This window comes from Grammomys surdaster, unplaced genomic scaffold (assembly GCF_004785775.1).
Source record: "Grammomys surdaster isolate TR1022 unplaced genomic scaffold, NIH_TR_1.0 125934, whole genome shotgun sequence".
Taxonomy (NCBI): Eukaryota; Metazoa; Chordata; class Mammalia; order Rodentia; family Muridae; genus Grammomys; species Grammomys surdaster.
The window spans coordinates 1866374-1890670 of NW_021620757.1; the positions used below are offsets into that span (position 1 = coordinate 1866374).

Below are 24297 nucleotides of genomic sequence, written 5' to 3' on the forward strand. Positions count from 1 at the left end.
ATGTGGCAGCTTATATCTGTAATCCTATTGCTCAGATGGCTGAGGCAGGAGGATTAGGAGGAGTTTAGTACCAGCCACTGTTACAAAATGAGTTTAACATCAGCTTGCAACCCTGTCTTAAAAAAAAAATGTGTAAAATGGTGTGTGTAGGTTCTGTAGTATTTGTTTTTCTGTATTTGAGTAGAACATTGTTTACCCTACTAGTCCGTAGCTATGACCATTACCAGGGCTTAGCTTAGTGCGGCAGTGAGAATCCTGTTTGGGAATGGCCATACTCTCTGGAGTGGCAGTGGTGGTTACGAACTGAGACACTGAAATCAGCATGCATGCGTTGATAACCAGCTCTGCTGCTTAAGCTACTACTGAGATCTCTGTGGACGACTTAATCCTTTGTGCACTGGTTTCCTCATCTGCACGGTAAAACTGAAAACGAAAGGAGCTAAACTGTAGGGCTGGCCTGAGTGAGCTGCTGCTTCTGAGCTCTGAGAAGCACCCCAGGGTAGAGCTTCCCCGACCACCATTTTGTCAGGGCACCTGTTTCCATACAACATCTCTCTCTCTGTCTCTGTCTCTGTCTCTGTCTCTCTGTCTCTCTTGCTGTGGAGGTCATCTGACAAATCACTAAACTGGGATCACTGCTGGGTGTAGTAGCATATGCTTTTAATCCCAACACTCAAGAGGAGGAGGCAAGTGGATCCCTGTGAGTTTGAGGCCTGGTCTGCATAGATAAATAGTAAAATGGTATTTTACTATTTTAATTTACATTTCTGTAACTAATAGTAATGAATAGCATATTGTTTTTAAATTTTGTTTATTGATCACTTGAACTTTCTTTGAGTTACTGATGGCTAATGATGGAAGGGGATGTCTCAGTGGGCCCACGCCAAGGCATCTCTTCCCACGGAGGGACCAGCCACATACCGGCATAGCATAGAATAGTTTGTTCAGGGCATGGGGAGGGGAGCCAGGAGGGTAATAGAGGCAGAGAGAAAGAGAGAGAGAGAGAGAGCAGAGAAGTAGAGGAGTAGAGGTCGGCCATGACTATGTGGAGAGAGGGGGAAGGAAAGGGGGGAGGGTCAAGGGGACAGACAGAACCTACAGGCAAGAGAACAGAGAGCAAGAGGGTAAGAGAGAGAGGAGGGGGCAGGCAGCCCCTTTTATAGTGGGCAGGCCTACCTGGCTGTTGCCAGGTAACTGTGGGGAGGAGCATACCTGGCTGTTGCCAGATAACTGTAGAGGTGGAGTTTAGCCAGAATACTAACAGTTACTTAGTGTCCTATTGCCCAATACTTCTTTATAATGCAGATATTATAACCATTGACTTAGTAATCTATCTTACAACTAGACTGGGTAAATTGTCTCGTCTTTTGACATTTCCTCCTAGTCTGTTACCATTTTTAATTGTATGTGTTATATGTGAAATTTCAAAAGTTCAGTTAAAATTTATCAGTACTATGAACTAATGTTATCAAGTTTGAGCTTTTTTTTCTTAGTTTCTGCTTAAGAAAGATTTTCTTAACACTAATATTATTAAATTTTTCATTTAGTATATTTCACATCTTTAGGTCTTCAGTTCACCAGATGCTCATTTTTTTCATGGGAGGTGATCTGATAACTTTTCCTCTTCCACCGTGGTAGTTTTACTCTCTACTTTTATTGATTTTTAAAAATGTTTTTCTATCCTAAAACTGTATCATTGTTTATATATTGAATTACCCTAGGTTAGACATAAAATTTGAACTTATTATTTATTGTATAACTGAACTATTTTTATATGATACCAATGTCACTTTGATTTCGTTGTCACTTTGTAGATTTGGTGTAGGATAAACTAATTTCCACTTCAAAGGGTGGTTTAGTATTTCTACCCACTTCAGCAATGGAAACCACTGATTTGCTTTCTGTCCTTGTATATTTGCATAGTATAGGCATTTTATTTAAATGGAATCATAACATATTCTTTTTATGATTGGATCCCTTCCCTCCTTTTTCTCTCGTACTGGGAATTAAACCTAGGGCTATAGCCTTTAATAAGGCTCATTCATGTTCATTCATGTTGTACCATGTATCACAGGACAAATCACAACAACACTTACCCCCTCAAAAGGAAAAAAACAAAACAAGACAAAAAGATGACCCTTAGAGAGCCTTACTTTTGGGAGATGCATGGCCAAATTAACAATTTATTCTGACCAAAAAAAAAACCCAAAACAAAACAAAAAAAACCAAAACAAACCTTTTCAAATCCATGCCCTCTGTTCAATACAATATGTGTGTTGTCTTAGACAATGTTCTGCTGCTGTGAGGAGACACCACGACTGTGGCAACTCTTATGGAAGAAAGCATTTAATTGGGGCTGGCTTACAGTTTAGAGGTTTATTAGTCCATTATAATGGTAAAAACCTCAAAGCCCACTTCCAGTGACAGACTTCCTCTAACAAGGCCACACCCCCAATCCTTTCAAATAGTACCACTTCCTGGTGGCTGACCATTCAAAGCTGTGAGCCTATGCAGGCCATTCTCATTCAAAGCACCACATATTTGCATATATTCCTAAACACATAAATATGTGGTGGGAAGTATCTGAAAAGGCAGCAGGGCCTCCGGCTAGCTCCCTACTTGGCTGCCATGTTCCCATGCTAAGCTCCCACACTAAAGGTGCACCAGCTGGCCTGGCACCAGCCTGGGACCCACGAGTAATTGGCATGTCTCTGCTGCCTCCACCGATCAACATCATGGCATCCAGCCCCCCAAACCCAGGGAATATCCACCACCCCCATGCAATAGATATAACAATTCCAGTAACTGGTAGAAATAAGACTCTTTTTTCTTTTTCTTTCTTTCTTTCTTTCTTTCTTTCTTTCTTTCTTTCTTTCTTTCTTTCTTTCTTTTTTTTTTTTTTTTGGTTTTTCGAGACAGGGTTTCTCTGTGTAGCCCTGGCTGTCCTGAAACTCACTCTGTAGACCATACTGGCCTTGAACTCAGAAATCCACCTGCCTCTGCCTCCCAAGTACTGGGATTAAAGGCGTGCGCCACCACTGCCCGGCTGAAATAAGACTCTTAATGCTTAAAGATTATCCAGTGGATTTATATATCAGCAAATACTCACTATAAAAGATGCACACACAATTAGAATTGTTAACCCAATTACCTAACCTTGACATGAATAACTACCTTAGACTGCTAGAGACACTCGGACGTCTGCGACCATCTTCTCTCCTCTGTCCTAAACTTTTCTGCTCCACCTCTCCTACTGCCCAGTTGCCCGGCCCTAGCCTTTATTTTACAAATTAAGGTGGGCAGAAGGTTCACAAGAAGTCACTTGTGTACTGTCTCACTCCTTGTCTGCAGCCCCTCCCAGGAAAGCAGAATTAGCATCAAAATACAAGACCTGGGCTATCCACAACATAAGTACACCCTGCTTACTTAGTATAATGTTACTAGCTATGTATGTTCTCAGAGAGCAAGGAAGAGTATATTGGAGGATTTGAAGGGGGGGAAGGGAAGAAGGAAATGATGTAATTATAAATGGAAAAAAAAGACAGCCAATAAGATTAGACTATATTTAAATAACTTCATAGAGATTTGCAATGGAAATTCCAGTGTTATCTGGGTAAGTTTAGAGGAAAGAAAGTTTGCTTAGACCTTCCAGTTGTGATGATGCTGTGCAAAGCCAAGTGTCTTTAGAAGGGCCCACTACTAGAGCCAGCAGATAGGAAATGAACTCAGTTTGCTGTGGTTCTAAATACAGGGTTCATGATGAATATAGCCATCTATACATGTTAAAACCCAAGCTTTAACTGTGACGAACCTGATTACAGTGGTAGTTCAGCTGAGGAGCCTAGACTTGCACTCTGTGGTGGCCAAGCTTGCTGACTGAGCAAGGTGTAGTCGTACTGTCTGGGTTTAGACATTAGGTCTGCCACTTCTGGGCAGCTTGACTAGGGAATGCGGCTGTATGACGTAGTTATAAAGGATAACGTTTAATTGTGGATGGCTTACAGTCTCATAAGTTTATCCATCATTATGTCAGGAAACATGGAAGCATGAGGCAGACATGGTGCTGGAGAAGGAGCTGGGTTCTGTATCTTGTTCTACAGTAGTAGAAGATGACTTGTGTGCCACACTAGGCGTAGCTTCAGCATATATGACCTGTTCTCACAGTAACATACTTCCTCCAACAAGGCCACACCTACTCCAACAAGGCCACACCTCCTAATAGTGCCACTCCCTATGACCAGGCATTCAAACATAGGGCCATTCCTATTCAAACCACCACACCATCCAGAGTCCTTGGCAGCTCCGTTCACCATGACTTTTGTTAAACGCATCATTTTAAACTGCTTTCAAAGATGGAGACTGGAGGGGGATGCAGAGACGGCTCAGCCTCTTGATTTTCTGTAGTATAACATTGTAACATTACATGTCACTTGATAACTACAAGACTTAGAACTTTTCACCTATATAGACTTTATAGCCAAGGATGAAAAGGGACACAGGATTTGCTTGGATTCCAATTCTGATTTATGCACATTCTTTGAGACTACCTATTAGGGGAAAATTTGTTTTAATAGCTGCTCACCCGTTTCGTTAGTAAGCTTGACAATTCTGTACTTGATTTGTTTGATTATATGTCTGTTAAATGATGACGGGATGGTACAAGGGCTATGTGGATTTGATACGGGATCTACTGCTTTGAGCTATGCTTTGTGTCTTTAGAATTGTAGGAATCTAGACTAAGTATTTTGCTTAAAATGAAAATTCCTAAGCAGCAACACAAGAAATAGAGTAAACTGCTATTGAATAGTCTCCACATATGTAACATGAATAGGCCCAATAATTTAATGGTGATTTTAAACTTTCATGAATTATTTAAACAGTTTCCATTCAGAGTTTCTTAAGTCATTTTTTGCAAAGTGAACATAACAGTGATATTCAAGTCTGGCAAACTGTTCATGCCCACATGTGCAGAATCAACCGGCCCCAAGTAGACAGCTTGTTTACAATACTAAGAGCAGACATTGCTGTCTCTGACCCTTAGCACCTTGGAGGTGACAACCATTTGTCTCTTGAGTGTCAACAGAACCACTAGTGTCTTGATATCTTTCCCATATAATGAAAGAAAGCTTTGAGCAGAGAGTCTCAGCAGAGGTTGAAGGAGGAAGAGTGTCCAGAGACACACGGCACTTGAACAGGGATGACTAACGCCGTTTACACCTTTGCATGCATCTGTTACCTGCTGTGCTTGAGTTTATTTTCACTAAAAACCAAAACACAGCAGCAACAATAACAAGGTGGACAGCATCTAAGGAGAAACATCCAAAGTTAACTTTTGGCCTTAATATGCACACACATACACGAATGCCCATGCACACATGGAGGGAGGGAGAGGAAGAGGGGAGGGAAGAGGAAGGGAGAAGAAAGGGAATCAAAGTGAAAGACCATTCAATCAGTTAAGAAATAAGCCAATTTTTCTTTATATCCATCTATCCATCGTGTATCTATTATGCATTGTCTGTGTTGTCTATTATCTACCTAGCTATCTAATTGATCTGTGTTATCTAGCCTATCGTTCTACTTAATTTACCTACCTGCCTGCCTCTGCCTACCTATCCACTTAGTGTAGATATGGAGGTTGGTCAAAGGACGTTTTGTAGGAACTGGTTCTCTGTTTTTACTCTATAGGTCCTGAGGATCAAACTCAGGTTGTCAGACTTGGTGGCAGAGACCTTTTCCCACTGAGCCATCTCCCTGGCCCTAAGCCAGTTTTTGAGATTGCTTATTTCATCAGCGTATGCCTGCAGTCCCAGAATTTGAGAGGTACAGACATGAAGATCACTGATGAGTTCAAGACCAGGCTGGGGGGTAGTGTGTGCATGCATGGCATGTCACCCTTCCCCAATTTATTTAGGTTCAGTGTGCTTGCCAAACATACAAGAGGCCCAGCTCCTAATTCCTAAAAAGCAACAAAAGAAAAACAGAAACCAAAGGATCCTGTTTTTATTTAGGTAAAGTAATGAACAGCTTAATGGGTGTATTTTCTTGAGTACTTTCTACATGTTGTATAATTTTAAAAGTTATTTAGCTCCATGTTATTTAATTCCTATAGTGATTTTCAAAGATAGTCTCACTTGTATTTTTCTTAACAGACACAGAAGATGAAACTTAGAGAGCCTGGCTAATCTGAACACACAGACAAATTGTTCTCTTTCAAGTGTGTTTAATACCCAGAGTCTGAGTGTTTGCTACTGCACCATCTTTTACATGTATATTTGTAATACAGTTGGTGCATGGCACAATACTGTCAGAGCATGTAACGATAGGATGACGTTCTAAGCATTTGTTCCTTTCAAAATCAAAGGTGAAGGAAGTCATTTCAGGAATAAATCTGAGGTCTGCAGATCCCTGGAGGTTGAAAGCCTGGGCTAGGACCAACCTGACTGAAACACAGGACACAAGAACTTGTGTTAGCTCATGTGTTTACTAGAGAATTTTTAGAGTCAGGAGAGTTTGGAGATGATGGGAGGAATGAGGCACCTTGTTGGGATGCGGTGCACACGTGTGTATGTGTCTCTGTCTGCCTTGGGACAAACATATATTATCTACTTGAAAGCCTGCTTGCCTTACACTTGTTTTTGAAAATTTTCTGCATTGAGGGAATTTATTTTTGACAATGATAAATTTTCTTTTTTTCCTTTTTCCTTTTTTCCTTTTTTTATTAAATATATTTATTCACTTTACAACCCAATATCAGCCTTTCCTCTCCTCCCAGTACCCCCTCACATAAGTACTCCCTCATTCCCTTTAGAACGGGAAGCCCCACTCTGGGTGTCAACCCCACACTTCACCACTCCGCACGTCAAGTTGCTGCGGGACTAGGCTCATCCTTGCCCACTGAGGCCAGACAAGGCTGTCTATTTAGGTGTGTGAGATCCACAGGCAGACATATAGGCAACAGGCTCAAGGACAGCCCCTGCTCCAATTGTTTGGAGGACCCACATGAAGACCAAGCTGCTCATCTGCTCCATATGTGCAGAGGGCCTAGGCCCAGGCAGCGCTTGCTCTTTGGTTGGTGGCTCAGTCTCTGGGAGCTCCCAGTGGTTCAGGTTAGTTGAATCTGTTGGTCCTGTGGCGTCTCTCAGTCTTTCTTCCAATTATCTCGAAAGACTCCCCAAGCTCCATCTAATATTTGGATGTGAGTCTCTGCATCTCTTTCCATTGGCTGCTAGGTGGAGCCTCTCAGAGAATAGTTATGCTAGGTTTCTGTCTGCAAGCATTGTGGAGTGTCATTAATAGTGTGGGGGATTGGCTCTTTCCCATGGGGTGGGTCTCAGTTTGGGGTTGTCATTGGTTGGCCATTCCCTCAGACTCTGCTCTATCATTATCCCTGCACACCTTGTAGGCAGGACACATTTTGGGTCAAAGGCTTTGTGGGTTGGTTGCTGTTATTATCTTTCCAACTGGGAGTCCTGCCTGGTGATAGGAAGTGGCCACTTCAGGATCCATATCCCTCACTGTTAGGAATTTCAGCTAGAGTCACCCCCTTAGACCATCTGGGGCCTCTCTCCATCCCAGGTCTTTGGTACACCCTAGAGATTGCTCCTGTCCACCAGCTGATCTCCCTTTCTCTGCCCTGCTCTCCCTTCATATGATCCTCCCCCACCCCATTTCCCTCCCCATCCCCTCTCCATCCAGTTCCCTCCTTCATAGACCTCAAATAATCTATTTTGTTTCCCCTTCTGAGAAAGATTCAACTGTCCTCCCTTGTGCTCTCTCTGTTATTTGGCTTCTTTGGGTCTGTTGATTATAGCATGATTATGTTGTACTTTATGGCTAATATTCACTTACAAGTGAGTACATACTGTGCATGTCCTTTTGGGTTTGGGTTATCTCACTCAAGATGATATTTTCTAGTTCCATCCATTTGCCTGTGAAATTCATGGTGTCATTGTTTTTAAAGGCTGAATAGTATTCCATTGTGTAGATATACCACATTTTCTGTATCCTTTCTTCAGTTAAGAAGCATCTAGGTTGTTTCTAATTTCTGGCTATTAAGAATAAAGCTCCTACAAACATAGTTGAGCAAGTGTCCTTGTGGGATGGTAGAGTATCTTTTAGGTGTATGCCCAGGAGTGGTATAGCGGGGTCTTGAAGTAGAACTATTCCCAGTTTTCTGAGAAACTGCCAAATCAATTTCCAGAGTGGTTGTACAAGTTTGCACTCCCACTAGCAGTGAGAAGTGTTCCCTTGCTCCACATCCTCATCAGCATGGGCTGTCCTTTGAATTTTTAATCTTAGCCATTCTGAAGGGTGTAAAGTGGAATCTCAGAGTTGTTTTGACTTGCATTTCCCTGATGATTTAGGATGTTGAACATTTCTTTAAGTCCTTCTTGGCCATTCGAGGTTCTTCTGTTGAGAATTCTCTGTTGAGCTCTGTACCCCATTTTCAAATTGGGTCATTTGGGTTATTGATGTCTAACTTCTTGAGTTCTTTATATATTTTGGATATTCACCCTCTGTTGGATGTAGGGTTAGGGAAGATCTTTTCCTAATCTGTAGGCTGTCATTTGTCCTGATGATGGTGTCCTTTGACTTAATAATCTTTTTAGTTTCATGAGGTCCCATTTATTAATTCTTGAACTTAGTGCCTGAGCCATTGGTGTTCTGTTCAGAAAGTTGTCTCCTAGCCAGGTGCTGGTGGTGCATGCCTTTAATCCCAGCACTTGGGAGGCAGAGACAGGCGGATTTCTGAGTTCAAGGCCAGCCTGGTCTACAGAGTGAGTTCCAGGACAGCCAGGGCTACACAGAGAAACCCTGTCTCGAAAAACCAAAGGGGGGAAAAAAAAAGAAAAGAAAGTTGTCTCCTAACCAACAAGTTCAAGGCTATTCCTCACTTTCTGTTCTATTAGATTAAGTGTATCTGGTCTTATATTGAGGTCTTTCATCCACCTGGACTTGAGTTTTGTGCAGGGTGATAAATATGGATCTATTTGCATCTTTTTAAATGCAGACACCGAGTTAGGCCAGCACCATTTGTTGAAGATGTTCTTTTTTCCATTGTATGGTTTTGGCTTCTTTGTCAAAACTCAAGTGTCCGTAGGTGTGTGGGTTTATTTTCGGGTCTCTGATTCAGTTTCATTGATTGACTTGTCTGTTTCTATATTAATACCATGCAGTTCTTATAGGTTTATTTGTTTGTTTGGTTGGTTAGGATCATTTTAGCTATTCTGAATTTTTTGTTTTTCCTTATGAAATTGAGAATTGTTCTTTCAAGATCTTTAAAGTGTGTGTGTGTGTGTGTGTGTGTGTGTGTGTATAGTGTGCATGTGTATGTGTCCCTGTGTTGGTACAAATATATATTAACTACTTGAAAGTATGCTTGTCTTATACTTGTTTTTGAAAAGAAGTTTCTGCATTAAGGGAATTTTAAAAGACTTTTTACCCTGCTTTTTGTTTGAGGAAAATGTTTTGCTCTTTGGCTATGAGCTGTTTCTAGAGAGCTGTGCAGGATGTTTCACAATCACCACACAACAGATGGAGAGCTGCTGTTAGGGAAACTTGGCAAACAAGTTCTGTGAGTGCTCTTGTATTTTTTAATATCTAAAAGCTTGTTGGAAATTTAAACTTGCCTGACAGCACTGAGGTAGCACTTTGTAGTTTTTGAGTCTTCATCTAGGACTGCAGGGCCTGCTCTAGTGAGAGAATTAGACAGGCTTATTAGCAGAAACACGTACTGTACTGCCTCCATTGGTTCCTTCACTTCTCCTTTAAGTTGATGGTATTGGCTCATAACTTACACGATGAACCATGACCAAGGGAAACTACAGGAGACAGTGTTGAAATGTGAGGAACTGCCCTTGGTTTGATTTGTATTATTGCTGCTAAAATGTTGGCTGAATTTTTGCTTTCAACATATCTTCTAGGATTTACCTATATATAATACTTTTTTCCTCTTGAGCTATTAAGAATTCCAGTAAAGTTAGAAAAACCTATGAAAGTCAGTTTTACTCTCTATAGTGAGATGGACTTTTAGAAGCAGATTCTAAAAAAACTGATTTGATAGACTTTTGATTCGAGGAAATCTTTTTTCTCTAGTCCCCAGGATTTGTGGCTTGCTTTGTTTCTGTTCCACAAACAAAATGAAAGTTATGTACAAATGCCAAGTAGCAAAAGACCTGTAACATATGTTTAGATTTCTGTCATTTAGAGACTTGCATGAGTAATAAAGAGTTGACAAATGCAGTTTTGAATAATCCTTTATATCAGTGGTCCAAGGCTCTATGTTCAAATTGGACTCACTCGGGAAAGTTTATTTATAGGCCCTGGCCATATCCCCAGATACTCTGAATTATCTGGTACTTATTTGGTGTTTTAAAATGTTTCTCAGTGTACAGTCAAGGTTAAGTGATGCTGGGATTTAGTGAAGTTCTCCTTCTCAAATGGCAGGTAGAACTGGGATGTGGCTCAGTAATCCAGTATCTGCTTAGCATGTGGGTGGGATGCCCTGAGTTTTATTTTCTGATTCCAAGGATAGGGCTGGGATTAAGGAAGTAGAAAAGATGATTAATTTAATTACTTAAATGAGATAAGCTTTTAGACATGTTTGGAGAGAATCTACTTTATTTATTTAGAAAAGGGCTTATGTAGAATAGGCTAGCCCAAAACTTGTCATAGAAATAAGGATGCCCTTGATTTAAATGAATAGCCAGACAAACAGAATTTAATATTTTTAAGGCAGACTAGAAAACTATGATGAAAAAAAAAAAAAGAAAACTATGATGTACAGTGGTTTGAATAAGAATGACCCCCATAAGCCGGGCAGTGGTGGTGCAAACCTTTAATCCCAGCACTTGGGAAGCAGAGGCAGGCGGATTTCTGAGTTTGAGGCCAGCCTGGTCTACAGAGTGAGTTCCAGGGCAGCCAGGGCTACACAGAGAAACCCTGTCTCCAAAAACAAAAACAAAAAGAAAAAAGAATGACCCCTATAGGGGTATATATTTGAGTGCTTAGTCATCAGGGAGTGGCTTGAGAAGGATTAGAAGGATTGGAGGTGTGGCCTTGTAGGAATGAGTGTGGTCTTGTTTTGTTAGAGGAAGTGTGTCACTGGGAAGCCCCTGCCAGCCCCGTCCCATATGTGTGTGTGTGTGTGTGTGTGTGTGTGTGTGTGTGTGTGTGTGTATGTGTGTGTATCAGGACACAGTTCTTAGCCATTGCTTCAGTGCCTTAAATGCTGCCATGCTTTTCCCATGATGACAATGGACTAAACCTCTACAGTTGAAAGCAAGCCCCCAATCAAATGCTTTCCTTTATAAGAGGTGCCTTGGTCATAGTGTCTCTTCACAGCAATAGAAAAATGCCCAAGAGAGGTTTTTATTTCTTTAAGGAAACATCAGGACTAGGGGTGTACTTGAGGTATAACACTTGCCTGGATGCTCAAAGACCTGGGTTTGATACCAGCACAACAAAAAAGTAATGAATAATAAAAGTAGAAGTTTTATAAAAGAAACTACAGATTTTCTTTAGGTGTTGTCATCATTTTATAAATAACTTAAATTTTTAATTATCTTTTGAGTTGGTATTGTCATTTGTTGGCTTCAAACTGCTGTGGTCAAGTAATCCTCTATCTTAGTCTTTGTGGTATTGGGGACTACAGGGACATGCTACTGTGCTCAGTGTTCTGACCTCTTGAAGCTGTTTTCTAAAGTCATTCTGAAAAAGGAGTTAGATTTAAACAATGTAGAAAAAACATGAGCTGAAATCTGAAGAAGAAAGTCTATTCTTAATTTAGAAGAAGCAGCAAATTGATTTATGTCTGTATTTTATTTTCATAAAGTTTTGGTATTGGGCTAGAGGGACTCAGTGTTCAGACAGTAGACATAAAGCTAATTTAAACTGAGTTCTGTTAGGAGTAGGATCTGTCTAAGTTAACCCCTCTTCATCTACTGAAGTCCTAATCCGTGTTACCAGAGTAACAGACCTCATGTGAAAACAGGATGCCATCATCAGTGTAGTCAGAATGAATGGAGTGAGCCCCTGCGGGGTGGAAGCTCAGACCCAGACAGCCGTGGGAAGGGTGTCATGTGAGCGTGAAGACAGCCAGTACAAGTCAAGGAGAGTTGAGTAGCTCTGCAAAAGGAGCCAGCCATATACCACTGCCTTCACACTGAATACAGACGCTAGAAGTGTGAGAAGACATTACTGTTGTTGAAGGCACTTCATTGTTGGTCTTGTTATGGCAGTTCAAACAGATGGATTCAGATTTTTCTTTACTTACTTTAAAAATCTAACTCTTAGATAATTCAACATGTGAAATTTATGTTTGCTCAAACCATCTTCTCTTCATGGCCCTGGCTAGCCTGAAACTTGGTGTGTAGATCCTGGCCTTAACTTTCAGCAATTCTCCTGTCTCTGCCTCTGTAGAGTGCAGGGATCACTCTGTGAGGAATTTTACAAAGTGTAGCCTTGAAGGTTTGGTTTTTTGATGACTCATACTTTAGTCAGCTGCTAGTCAATCCAGAGAAAAGGCAGTTTATCTTGAGTTCAGATCAGCAGCTTAAGTTACTGGAGTATGCATTTTCTGTCCATTTATGGTAACAGGACCCAACATCTTGTATTCACCTGAGAGGTGTTACATACTTTCAGGCTTCTTACTTTACTACTTCTATTTTTTAATTTATTTATATTTTATTTTGTATGTGTTTGCCTGCATGTCTGTCTGTGTAGCACATGTATCTGCCATGGAGACCAGAAAAGGACATTGGCTTGCTGGGACTGGAATTATAGATAGTTGTGAGCTCCCATGGGAATGCTGGGACTCAAACTCAGGTCCTCTGGAAGAGCAGCTAGTTTTCTTAAGCAGTGAGCCATCTCTCCAGCTCCTTGTGTTCTTATGAACATGTAAGTTGTTTATTTCATGTGGCTTGATAGCACCTTGAAGAAGTAGCACCTTGAAATAAGCTCATAATTTTTTTAAAGAAAAATTTGAAATTATGATATAATTTCAACATTTCTCCCTTCCCTCTCCTCTTTCCAAACCCTCTCATATACCCATCCTGACTCAACTTCAAATTCATAGTCTTTATTTTCACTTGTTATTGTATGCATCTATGCACATATATGTGTATATATGTATGTGTGTGTGTATATATATACACATGTGTATATGCGTATATACATGTATATATACATATATGTATATATACATGGAGACACACACACACACACACACACACACACACACACACATATATATATATATATATATATATATATATATATACCTAAGTGTCCTCCGACCCTGGCAGATCAAGCCTCTGCAAAATTAAGCACATCCTCTCCAACTGAGGGAGGCCGGACAAGGCAGCCCTGTTGGGGAATGGATTCCACAGTCAGGCTACAGCTTTAGGGGCAACCCTGCCCCAATCCAGTTGTTGGAGGACTCACATGGAGACTGAGCTGCACATCTGCTACCTATATGCTGGGGGCCACAGTCCAGCCTGTGAATGATCTTTGGTTGGTGGCTCAGTCTCTGAGAGCTCCCAGGGGTCCAGGTTAGTTGACTCTGTTGGTCTTCCTGTGGGGTTCCTATCTCCTTCAGGGCCTTCAATTTGTCCGCCAACAATTCCATAAGAGTTCCTGACCTGGTGTAACAGAAATGAAGATAATGTTAAAGCCATACTGTAAATGTAATCGTTGATTTTATTTCCTCCGAGGAAGTGATGAGATGAGAGAGGTATACCCAAGCTTTATGAATGCATGTCTTGGGCTGAGCTCAGAGTGTTTCTATCTAACTGTCCCTAGACCTAGGTAGGCCCAGAAACTTCTAGCCTCTGCACAATCTAATCTTCTTCAAGCCTGGACCTTGAAGGCTTCAGTTTCCAGCCTCTGTCTGCTATTCTAGGCCTAGAATGTTTTAGCCTCTGAGATTTACTGCTGAATAAATTCACTCCTTCTAGCTTCTAGCTTCTGAACTCTGGCTGCCCGGCTGGTTCAACTCAGCTATTCTGGCTCAAACACCTCTCCAAGCTGACTGATTCAAACTGGCTTTACTAGGCTTCTGATTGAATTGCTCTGCTGGGAAAGACTGCCTCTGAACTCTGTGAACTGAGCTGCTCTGTTCTGAACTGACCTCAACTGCACTCAACTGCACTGCTCTGAAGTGAACTAAACTGAACTCCTCTCCCTCTGTGCTCTTTAAGCTCGCTTTTCTTTCCTGTCTGTTCTCGTGAAAGTAGGGCATCTTATCTCTGACTCATTCTATCAAATCTTTCTCCAACTGTCACTTTGTCTGACCCTCAATTAGATGTCATTGTTTGGGTGTATTATTCTACTGAAGGAGGGTCTGACACTTGAACCCAGACCTTGCTTATTTAGGTAGTCCAGCTTGTCCAGCTAAGGCAACTCCTATAGAGGCAAACAGTACGGGGTTTAGGGCATCAGAACTCCAGTCTTCATCCACCAAGCCCCATATACATTTTAACAAGTATTTTAATGTGCAGTTGGTTGAATCAGTGTTATTCTTCCTTGTTTGTGCTTTCCCGTGTGTAACATCACCACGCCTGTCAGTGTTGTTTCGTGGCTCCTACATGCTTTCTCTGCTTGTTCCATGGTGCTGCCCCTATGTCTCAGAACCAGTACCTCTCTTCTTTTCCTCTCCACTTGGTTTTCTTTTTGATACAGTCCTGACTGGCCTGGAAGTCACTTATGTAAACCAGACTGGCCTTGAATTCTCAGAGACCCACCTACTTCTGTCTTCCAAGTGTCTTCCAACTTCTAGAGGCTGACCCTGAGTTGTTTAGTTTTTGACATATTTAAGCACAGTGCAATAAGAACGGGCTCTGTTAGCTGGGTGGCGGTGGCACATGCCAGCCCTTGGGAAACAGAGGCAGGTGGTTCCCACGTACAGCTTTGTACAGCTTGCTTAGTCTGTGTACCGTTACTCTGATGCATGGTCTCAGGGCTGACCATTTGTTACTGGATAGCCAGTTGAAGGATCTTCTGTAAGGAAGTCTGTCTCTCTCAGTCTCAACATTTCCTTAGTTGCTTGTTGTTCTTTGTGGAGAGTTGAGGCCTCTTGCTCCTCTGACCATTGGGGTGGGGGTGGGGCACAAAAAAGAGAAGAGCAGGATCCAAATGATCTGATGGGGAAAGGGAAAGGGGTTCTAACTAGGGAGCTGGGAGGGAGATAAATACAGAAGGAGAGAGGAGGTTAAAAAAAAAACCAGTAAGGATTTCTGAAAAAGTCATAAAGTGTCTTAGTTTGTGTTTTATTGCTGTGAAGAGACACCATGACAAAGGCAACTCTTATAGAGGAAAAAAACATTTAATTGAAACTGCCTGACAGTTTCAGACGTTCAGTTCGTTATCCTCATGGTGGGAAGGATGGCTGAGTGCAGGCAGACACGGTGCTAGGGAGCTGAGAATTCTACATCTTCATCAGAAGGCAGCCAGGACACTGTCTTCGATGGGTGGAGCTTGCGCAACAGCAAACCTCAAAGCCCACCCCCACAGTGACACATGTCCTCTAACAAGGACAAACTTCCTAATAGAGACACTTCAGTGGGCCAAGCATATTCAAACCACTCCAGGAGGGTAAAATAAGGGTGAGGATGTCTGTAAAAGTCCTTAGGAACTATACTATTACTACTTTAAAAACTTATAATGCATGTAATTCTTTGTATAAATATTCACGTATCATTTAAATGAATTTTTAAAATCTAGTCTGACAATGCTTTTTCTAAGAGCCACAGATTATCTAACAAAACCCCTAGCACCAGGTATGAGAAGCTCTCTTTGAGTTGTTGGTCAAGGCTGTCCAAGAGACTTCCACAACATTATAGACTGTTGCTACTGACCTTGGCTGCCCTCTAGAGACGGACATTATCCCTGAAGACATGTACTTTAGATTACAGGCCTCTGAACTGAAACTGACCTAAATGCCTACTCTCCGAGGACGAGCTTTCATGGTACTAGAAGGTACCAAAGCAGGGACAGAGCCAACAGTCCCAGCCAGCAATGACACCTATAAACTACAACAACAACCAGCAAGGCATGATAACCCTAAGGATGCAGTAGCGGCACACATACCTTGGTGGTAACCAATGGCTCTCTTACTGAACTTAAGACCTTCTCAACAAGAGGGAAATTATGCCTGGTACTGAAATTTCTTCATAAATTAAAAAAACATTGTATAAAACAAACTATATGATGTATACATGGATCATTTCTGCCAGGGGACAAAGAAACTGATAACAGTAGTTTCCTCTAGGGAGGGTGCTATGGTTTATATTGAGAGGAATATCCGAGTTTTATTTGCGTGAGTCACATACATGGGAGTTGCATTTAACATGCCTCTTTCTTGGACTTAGCAGGTGACCTTGGGTATGTTCTTAGCCCAGTTCTTTATCTGCCAATAGATGAAATGATGAACTCTGTTCATAGTTTGCATGGAATAAGGTGAAATCGTGTGAGAATTCTCTGAACACTGGGCTCAGCTCCTTTAGAAATGGATGAGAACCTCTTAAGAGAGAAGAGAGGGTGAAGTGTTTCAGCATGTCGAATGTTCACACTAGGTCGCATTCAAGAAAAAGAAAGAGATGGTCCATGAGGTGGCTCAGAAAATAAGAGCACTTGTTGCTATGCCTGCTGACCCAAGTTCAAACTCTGGCACTTACTTTAAAGGAGAGAACCAACTCCTGCCTTTGTCCTCTGACTTACACACATGGCCTTTTCTGAAAGGAAAGTCAAATGTTTATATTTTGCTTTCAAAAGTAAATGTTTTCTTTACTGCTTGTGTATGTGTTTATGTGTTTCACAATGTAAATTCTCGAGCCCAAAGTTTAGTTTCAAGACTAGTTTTATAGTTTAAAAGCCAGTTAGTTCTGGCTAACTTTTCTGAAACAGTAAGAAACATTTTGAAGTAAGACCAAATGTGCTTTAAGATCATGACTTAGAAGTTTCATTGCATAGCATTCTTGAAGGTAAGGAAACTGTTTAACACTCAAGATATATATTAACTTTCAGTAATAAGTTTTTATGATACAAGGAATATTTGACCTTACTCTGCAGTTATGTAAACACTTACTTTAACAGATCAACACTGTTTAGTATAGAGCAAAGACATAGGTGATTCCAGTGTAGCACACTCTCCAGAAGAAAATGTCACTTTCTATAAACAGGAACCTTTCCCCACTTACTAAGATGTATTTGTGAGGAAACAAAACAATGAAATCTGTAGGATAGTTACTAAATGAAGCCACTGATCCTAAAATGAACCCAGAACTAATTTCTGTTGTTGGAGTTTAAGTTCTAATAAGCCCATATAAAAGACACATAGCCCAGATATTTTATTTATAAGCCAAATGCCTACATTTGTCAGATCTAGGGCTATCCTAACTTACTTTCTAGCTATAAGGCCCCTTGTTACTTGCTGTTTTTCCTGGCCATGCAGTTCTGGTCCATTCGGCTTCCTCTTCTCTGTCCATCCTCTTCTCTCCCACTCCCTGCTCGTGGGGGCAGCCACACCTTGAGGACCAGTTTTAGCAGTAGGATACAAGCAGCATCAGACCAGCCCATGACAAATTCCTCCCCTGATTTTTTTTTCTCTTCTCTTTACTCTCCCCTGTGATGACCATTTAGTGAGATGATTAAGGGAATTTGAATCAGATTTGTAGATTAGTTAATAGTATTCATTTCCTGCTTCTGATATTTTGTCCATATTCATTTATGATATTTTGAAATATTTGTGATACTTTGTAGAGATACTATATTTAGGAAATAAGCCAATATTTTGGGTTAAAAAGGGAGTCAGAGGGTTGGAAAGATGGCTCAGCAGCTAAGAGCTCTGGTTGCTCTTCCAGAGGACCAGATTCAATTCCCAGCAGCACATGGTAGCTTACAACTGTCTGTAACTCCCATATTTCAGTTTAAGGAGCTCCAGTGCTCTGGCCTCTTGAGAGGCACTGCACACATGTGGTGCACAGACATACATGAGGACGAAACACCCATAAACATTAAAAAAGAAAGATATGTCTACTACTGATTTCAAATGAGTCGGAACAATGTCAGAAGCTAACAATAGGGATGCTTCCATGTTAGAACTAGAGGAGTATGAATTAAGGTTGTATGAAAATCCTTTGAATTAGTTTTACAATTTTTCTAAGTTAGAGATTATTTCAAAATAAGAAATTTAAAGGAAGCCAGGTATGATGGCTTATACCTGTTATCCCTGCAATTGGGAACCTGAGGCAGAGGAGTGTTGTGAATTCAAGACTACTCTGGCCTACATAGTAAGTTCCAGGCTAGCCTGAGCTACATAACATCATGAAACAACACAAAAGAGAAAGGAAATGCTAAATTGATTTTTGGTGTGCCATTAAAACCCTCTTGGGGAGTTCTCTCAATGGTAAAGTGAAGCAGCCAGATGAGGTTAAAGTTTTCAGTTCTGATATTCCATAAACTTTGGTTTTGGTGTTATTTTGAGACAGGATCTTACCACATAGCTTTGGCTGGGCTGGAATTCAGAGTGTAGATCAGGCTGTTCCCAGACCCATGGAGCTCAAACAGCCTCTGCCTCCTAAGTGCTGGGATTAAAGGCATATGCCACCACACCTACCTAAAATTTTATAATTTTATAAACAGGCATTAGTAGGAAAAATTTATAATCTTAATACAGTCACCTTAAAGAGGAAAGCAATAGAAATTGAAAGTTAATTGTTTACATGTGAGTCAAAGGACATTAAAATCAAGGCTTCCATGCCAGGTATAATAATTAAACTGAGATTTTCCACTGTGCAGAAACTTTAGTCAGAGCTTATTTAACTATACATGCATTGTATGTATTTCACTTCCTGGACCATGCTTTGGCATCATTTTAAAACATTTTTTTAATGCCATGCCATATTAAAATGTTCTTCTAGAAGTAACTAATGAAAACTCGGTTATTAAGATGAAGACTCAGACATGGTGGGCATACCTGTAATCGAAGCACTTAAGAGATGTCAGCAGGAGTGTCAGGAGTTCCTGATCATTTTCTGGTGAACAACCACCAGGGCAGCCTGGGATACACAAGACCCCATCTCTTAAAAAATGAGACAAGATTAATTGTTAATGTTTCAGTGATAGAAGTTCATAGTCCTTACAGCATAAAGAGATGGTTAAAATGTAAGTGGTGAAGCGGTTATGGTGGGATATGCTTGTAGCCCAGAATTTAGGGGAGTGAGTTTGAGATCAGCCTGGCCTACATAGAGAGGGTCTGTCTCAAAAAGCTAACAGACAGACAGACAGACAGACACACATACACACACACACGATTGTATGGGGAATAAATAGGGTTGAGTATAGATCAGTGGTTGAGTTTTTGCCTAGCTTGTGTTAGGTCCTGGATGTAGTCCCTATTTAATAAAATATTAACAAATAAATGTTTTTTGATTGTATCCAACCAAAGTTCTCTTTACTGCCTCCCCCTCCCCCCATCCCTTGCAGCTTGGCGATCCTGCTATATTTCCTGCTGTCATTGTGGAACATGTTCCTGGTGCTGATATTCTCAATAGTTATGCCGGTCTAGCCTGCGTGGAAGAGCCTAATGACATGATTACTGAGAGCTCATTGGATGTTGCTGAAGAGGAAATAATAGACGACGATGATGACGACATCACCCTTACAGGTCAGATGCTCGGGGTCTGGGCCAGGGGTTTCTAGGTGCTTGGCCTTTTATCCAAAGATTTGAAAATATGGGCTCACACAGATTTGCAAAGGTAAGTTTATTCATAGCAGAGCAATAATAGAGATTATAAAGGGATATTCTATCAAGACTTGCTGTGAGCCACAGCATAAGATTATTCAAGGGCTCCAAGATAAAACTTAGGGTCTTTTACCAGTAGGATTTAAAAGAAGGAGGGGCTAAGTACTAAAGGGTATAGCTCGTGTGCTTCTACTTTATATGAGAGATTAGGTATATAATTATTTTTTCTGTTATGCATTCCCCATAGCATGATGTATCTGGTTTTAATTATATGCATGTCAAGCTATGTATAGTCAGAAGATGATACAGTGAGTTCTCTAACAGGTTACTGGCAGACACAGTTTTGCCTTGCTGTGCATGTACCTGAACCCAATTCAGGGTGGATATGCCTTCTATTTCTTTTTTAATTTTCTTTTTCTTTTTCTTTTCTTTTTTCGAGACAGGGTTTCTCTGTGTAGCCCTGGCTGTCCTGGAACTCACTCTGTAGACCAGGCTGGCCTTGAACTCAGAAATCCGCCTGCCTCTGCCTCCCAAGTGCTGGGATTAAAGGCGTGCGCCACCACCGCCCGGTGCCTTCTATTTCTTATACTCACATATACTGGAAACACGCTTGACTACAGTCGTCTCTCGATTGTTAGGACATGGGGAATTTATGTTATGGTGAAGAGATGTGCAGCCTGGTGTAGGTCATGGTGAAGGGGTTCTAAAGTTCCTAACTGTATTGTTTGGAGGTAGGTAGGGTGTGCATAGTATGTGCATTTCTATTCTTAAAAGAAATGATTCCGGAAATAGATGTAATAGGGAGAGTGGTAGGTTTTGGTGGCATTGTAGCCACCTTGTTCTCAACTATGCCTTAGCATGGGACACAATACCTGACACAAAGTACCTATTCTATAAAAACTTCTTGCATCAGTAGTTTATGCTAGCAGATACTAAAACTGAAGTTAGAATATTGAAAACAAAGTTATATTAATGAATGAATAAATGAATTATTAGAACTGCACATGTCCAGATACAGGTGCTTATCTATTTAAGAAGTTAACACATGATTGAATTCCATTTTAAATTAGAACAGGAAGGAAGAATGACTGTCTGGCTTTGTGGTGGGAGAGAGAAAAGAAAGATTCTTACCTAAAAATTATGCCAAAAGGGCATATGACTTAGGTTAAAGCTCCAAAGGGCATATGACTTAGAGGTTAAAGCTCCAGGTGCTATTCCAGAGGACCTGGTCTCAGTTCCCAGCACTGAAATGGTAGCTTAACAACAGTCTGTAATTCTAGTTCTAGGGGATTTGGTGCCCTCTTTTGACAACCCCCAAGGGCACCACACATGCATATGGTAGACAGACAGACAGACAGACAAGACAGACAGGCAAAGCACTTGTACACATAAAAATAAATATTTTTAAAAGTACTAAAGTAGCAAAGTAGATACCAAGTCAATAAAATGTTTAATATAGGACAAAACTTTAAAAAGTTATTGCTTGATTTATTTATTTATTTATTTATTTATTTATTTATTTTGGTTTTTTGAGACAGGGTTTCTCTGTGTAGCCCTGGCTGTCCTGAACTCATTCTGTAGACCAGGCTAGCCTCGAACTCTCAAACTCAGAAATCCACCTGCCTCTGCTTCCCAAGTGCTGGGATTAAAGGCGTGCGCCACCAACGCCCGGCCTATTTGATATATATTTAAGTAGCAAAAGGATTCTATGTGTGGGAAGGAGCAGAAAGAGCATTGGCGTTTTCAGCAAACATTGGAAACATTTTCCATTCCTTCCCCAAATTATAACCAAAATAAAAAGGGAAGTGACTATGTGTAGAGACAGCTTAAAAATAAGTTAGCAACTGTAAATGGACACAGAATTTGATTAGTTATGTTGATGAGTAAAAATATAAGTGTTTATTATGTATGAGCAAGAGTTATTGCTTAGTAAACAAATATACATGGTGTGCCTGATGCATGGGGCACAAGTGTATAATCCCAGCGCTTGGGAAGTAGAGGCAGGAGAACCAAGATGAGCCTCATGATAATGTATCTCAGAAAGAAGAAAAGAAAGAACAAAAGGAGTGTGAAATGAAATGACAAGATAGACAGACAGTTCCTACCTAGAGTATATAGCAAAGTCCGGTAGGTATCAGAAAGCTTGCCACATCTTAACAGCCAGATCCTCCTCCTCTCTTCTCTCACCACTCCAGCCCTTCCCTCCTCTCTGCTTATCTAAGCAATGTGATGAAAAGTGGAAGAAGTTCTAATTCCTGCCATTCCAAAATTTGGATGGTAGTGTCAAGCCTCTGAGAAGCTGGGGGAAGGAAGGCCGAGGACAAGGCTTAGAACAGCACTGCCTTGTGGCCAGAGTTAGTATAACACGATGCCTCCCACTGTAGCTGGCAGAAACATTTCCTTGTAGGTTAAGATGCTGGTGTGCTTGGTTTCTTTCTCCCATGCTTACTGACAACTGTCTTCTCCCTTGTCTTCAGAGAATCTTCCTGATTACTCTCTCCAAGCCCAGATTTCCTAGTGCGTTGACAGAATAATGATTTAGTCTACTGTGATGACCTCATTTTAAATGGCCTCTCTAAAGACACTCTTTGCACGGCCTCTGTGGTGTCTTCTGTTGCTTGCTTTGGTTGTGGTAATGGTTGCTCCTGGTGCTGGGGATGGAATCCAGCACCGTGGGTGTGTGGCAAGTGCTCTCCTGCTGTGTCCCATCACCACCTGACAGGGATTTGGGGGGATGAAAATGGCAATATGTAATTATTTGATGTTAATTTTTAATACATGATGATATCATTGTGTTAGGCTCCTTTTAGAAAATGTGCTAAAATACTTAGAGATAACTATGGAGAAGCAGGCCCAGATTTGTAGTCCCAAGACTTGGTAGGCAGAGATAGAAGGATCACCTATTGAAGGCCAGCTTCAGCTACATAGTGAGTTTGAGCCAGTGTGGGCTATAATAAGGACCTATATTAAAATTGAAAAAAAAAAAACAAATTAGGTCTGGTGAAAAAGGCTCAGAGAGTAAAGGCACTTGCTACCAAATGCCTGGTGACCTGAGTTTGATCTGGGAACACACATGGCAGCCAGAAAACAGCAACTCCTTCAGCTTGCCCTCTGACCTCCATACACTTGCTGTAGTATGGGTGTGCACCATGCAAATAAATGAAAGATTACAAAAATAACAAACAGCCAAACAAATGAATAAAAGTGGAGCTTTTATTCCTTCACAGTGAACCTTTGTAGGAAGTAAGGACTTGTGGGAGGGCGTGGGTGGAAGATTAACCACTTGTTGATTATGTTTGAAGCTGTGAATGAACACAGAGGCCTTTATTATATTTATATCTTATAATAACTTTGATTTTGTCTGAAATCTCTAATAATATGAAGATTAGTTACTTTATGGTGGTGAATGCCTGTGATCTCACAACTCAAGTGGGAGAAGCAGAAGGACCACCCTAAGTCTGAATCCAGCCTGGTCTATGACTATACAACAGACACAGCCACTAAAAGCCAAAGAAGGGCTGGTGAGATGACTCTTATTGTAAAAGCCTAATGACCTGTATTCAGTCCCCAGAACCCATGGGAAAGGGGAAGGAAAAAACAACCCTACAAACGTGTTTTCTGACTTCCCTGCACACGTCCAGACACACACACACACACACACACGATAATAATTTTACCCCTACCCTCCCCACCCTCTATTAAAAAACAAAACCAAAAGGCAATTGGCTGGTGACTGACATTTGGGGTTCCCAGAACTTGGGAGGGTGAGGCAGGAGTATCTCTGCAAGTGTGAGGCTAGCCCAAACTACAGTGTGTGTCTTAGTTTGCTTTATTATGCGATAAACACCCTCAAAACAGCTTGAGGAAGAAAGGGTTTATTTGGCTTACACTTCCCCATCCCTCAGGGAAGTCAGGGCAGGAGCAGAGGCCGTGGAGCAGTGCTGCTTACTAACTTGCTCTCCATGGTTTGCTCAGCCTACTCCCCCATGCCACCCTCCCCCACCACAGCCTTTTACATTTATTTTTTATTTTATCTGCCCAAGTGTTTTGTCTCTATCTAATGTAAGAGTGCATCATATGCCTTCAAGTGCTTGAGGAGACCAGAAGACGATGTTGGCCTCCTGGAGTTTAAGTTAAAGGTGGCTGTGACCCACCATGCACGCTGAGAAACAAATTCCAGGATTCCTCAAGAACAGCTAATGCCCTTAACTGATAAGCTATCTCTCTAGACTCCCACCTGCACCTGCTTCTTTACATACTCCAGGGTGGTACCACCCACACTGGGCTGGCCACTCCTGAATCAATGCAGGCCAGTCTGATGGGAACAGTTTTTCAAATGAGATTCCTACTTCTCAGATGACTCAAGCTTTTGTCAGGTTGACAAAAAACAAAAAAGAAAAAAAGAAAACAAACATACCACAACAATTCCCCCCCCACACACACACACTAGAATAATGTGAAACCTTCTACACATCTGCCTCAGATTTATTATTATGGCATATGTTCTGTATCTTATGGTTTATATGCATACAAGCTACAAGCTCTATATTAAATGA

General features: G+C 41.1%; 1 protein-coding gene across 2 annotated transcripts in view; it reads left to right on the plus strand.

The window, feature by feature from the left end:
• Elf1 (E74 like ETS transcription factor 1) overlaps positions 1-24297 on the plus strand; it is a 94012-nt gene that overhangs the window by 54854 nt on the left and 14861 nt on the right. For both annotated transcript variants that reach the window (XM_028752731.1, XM_028752730.1), the window contains exon 3: positions 19483-19663. In XM_028752731.1, coding sequence (XP_028608564.1) covers positions 19483-19663 — 181 coding nt within the window. The remainder of the gene's footprint in view (positions 1-19482; positions 19664-24297) is intronic.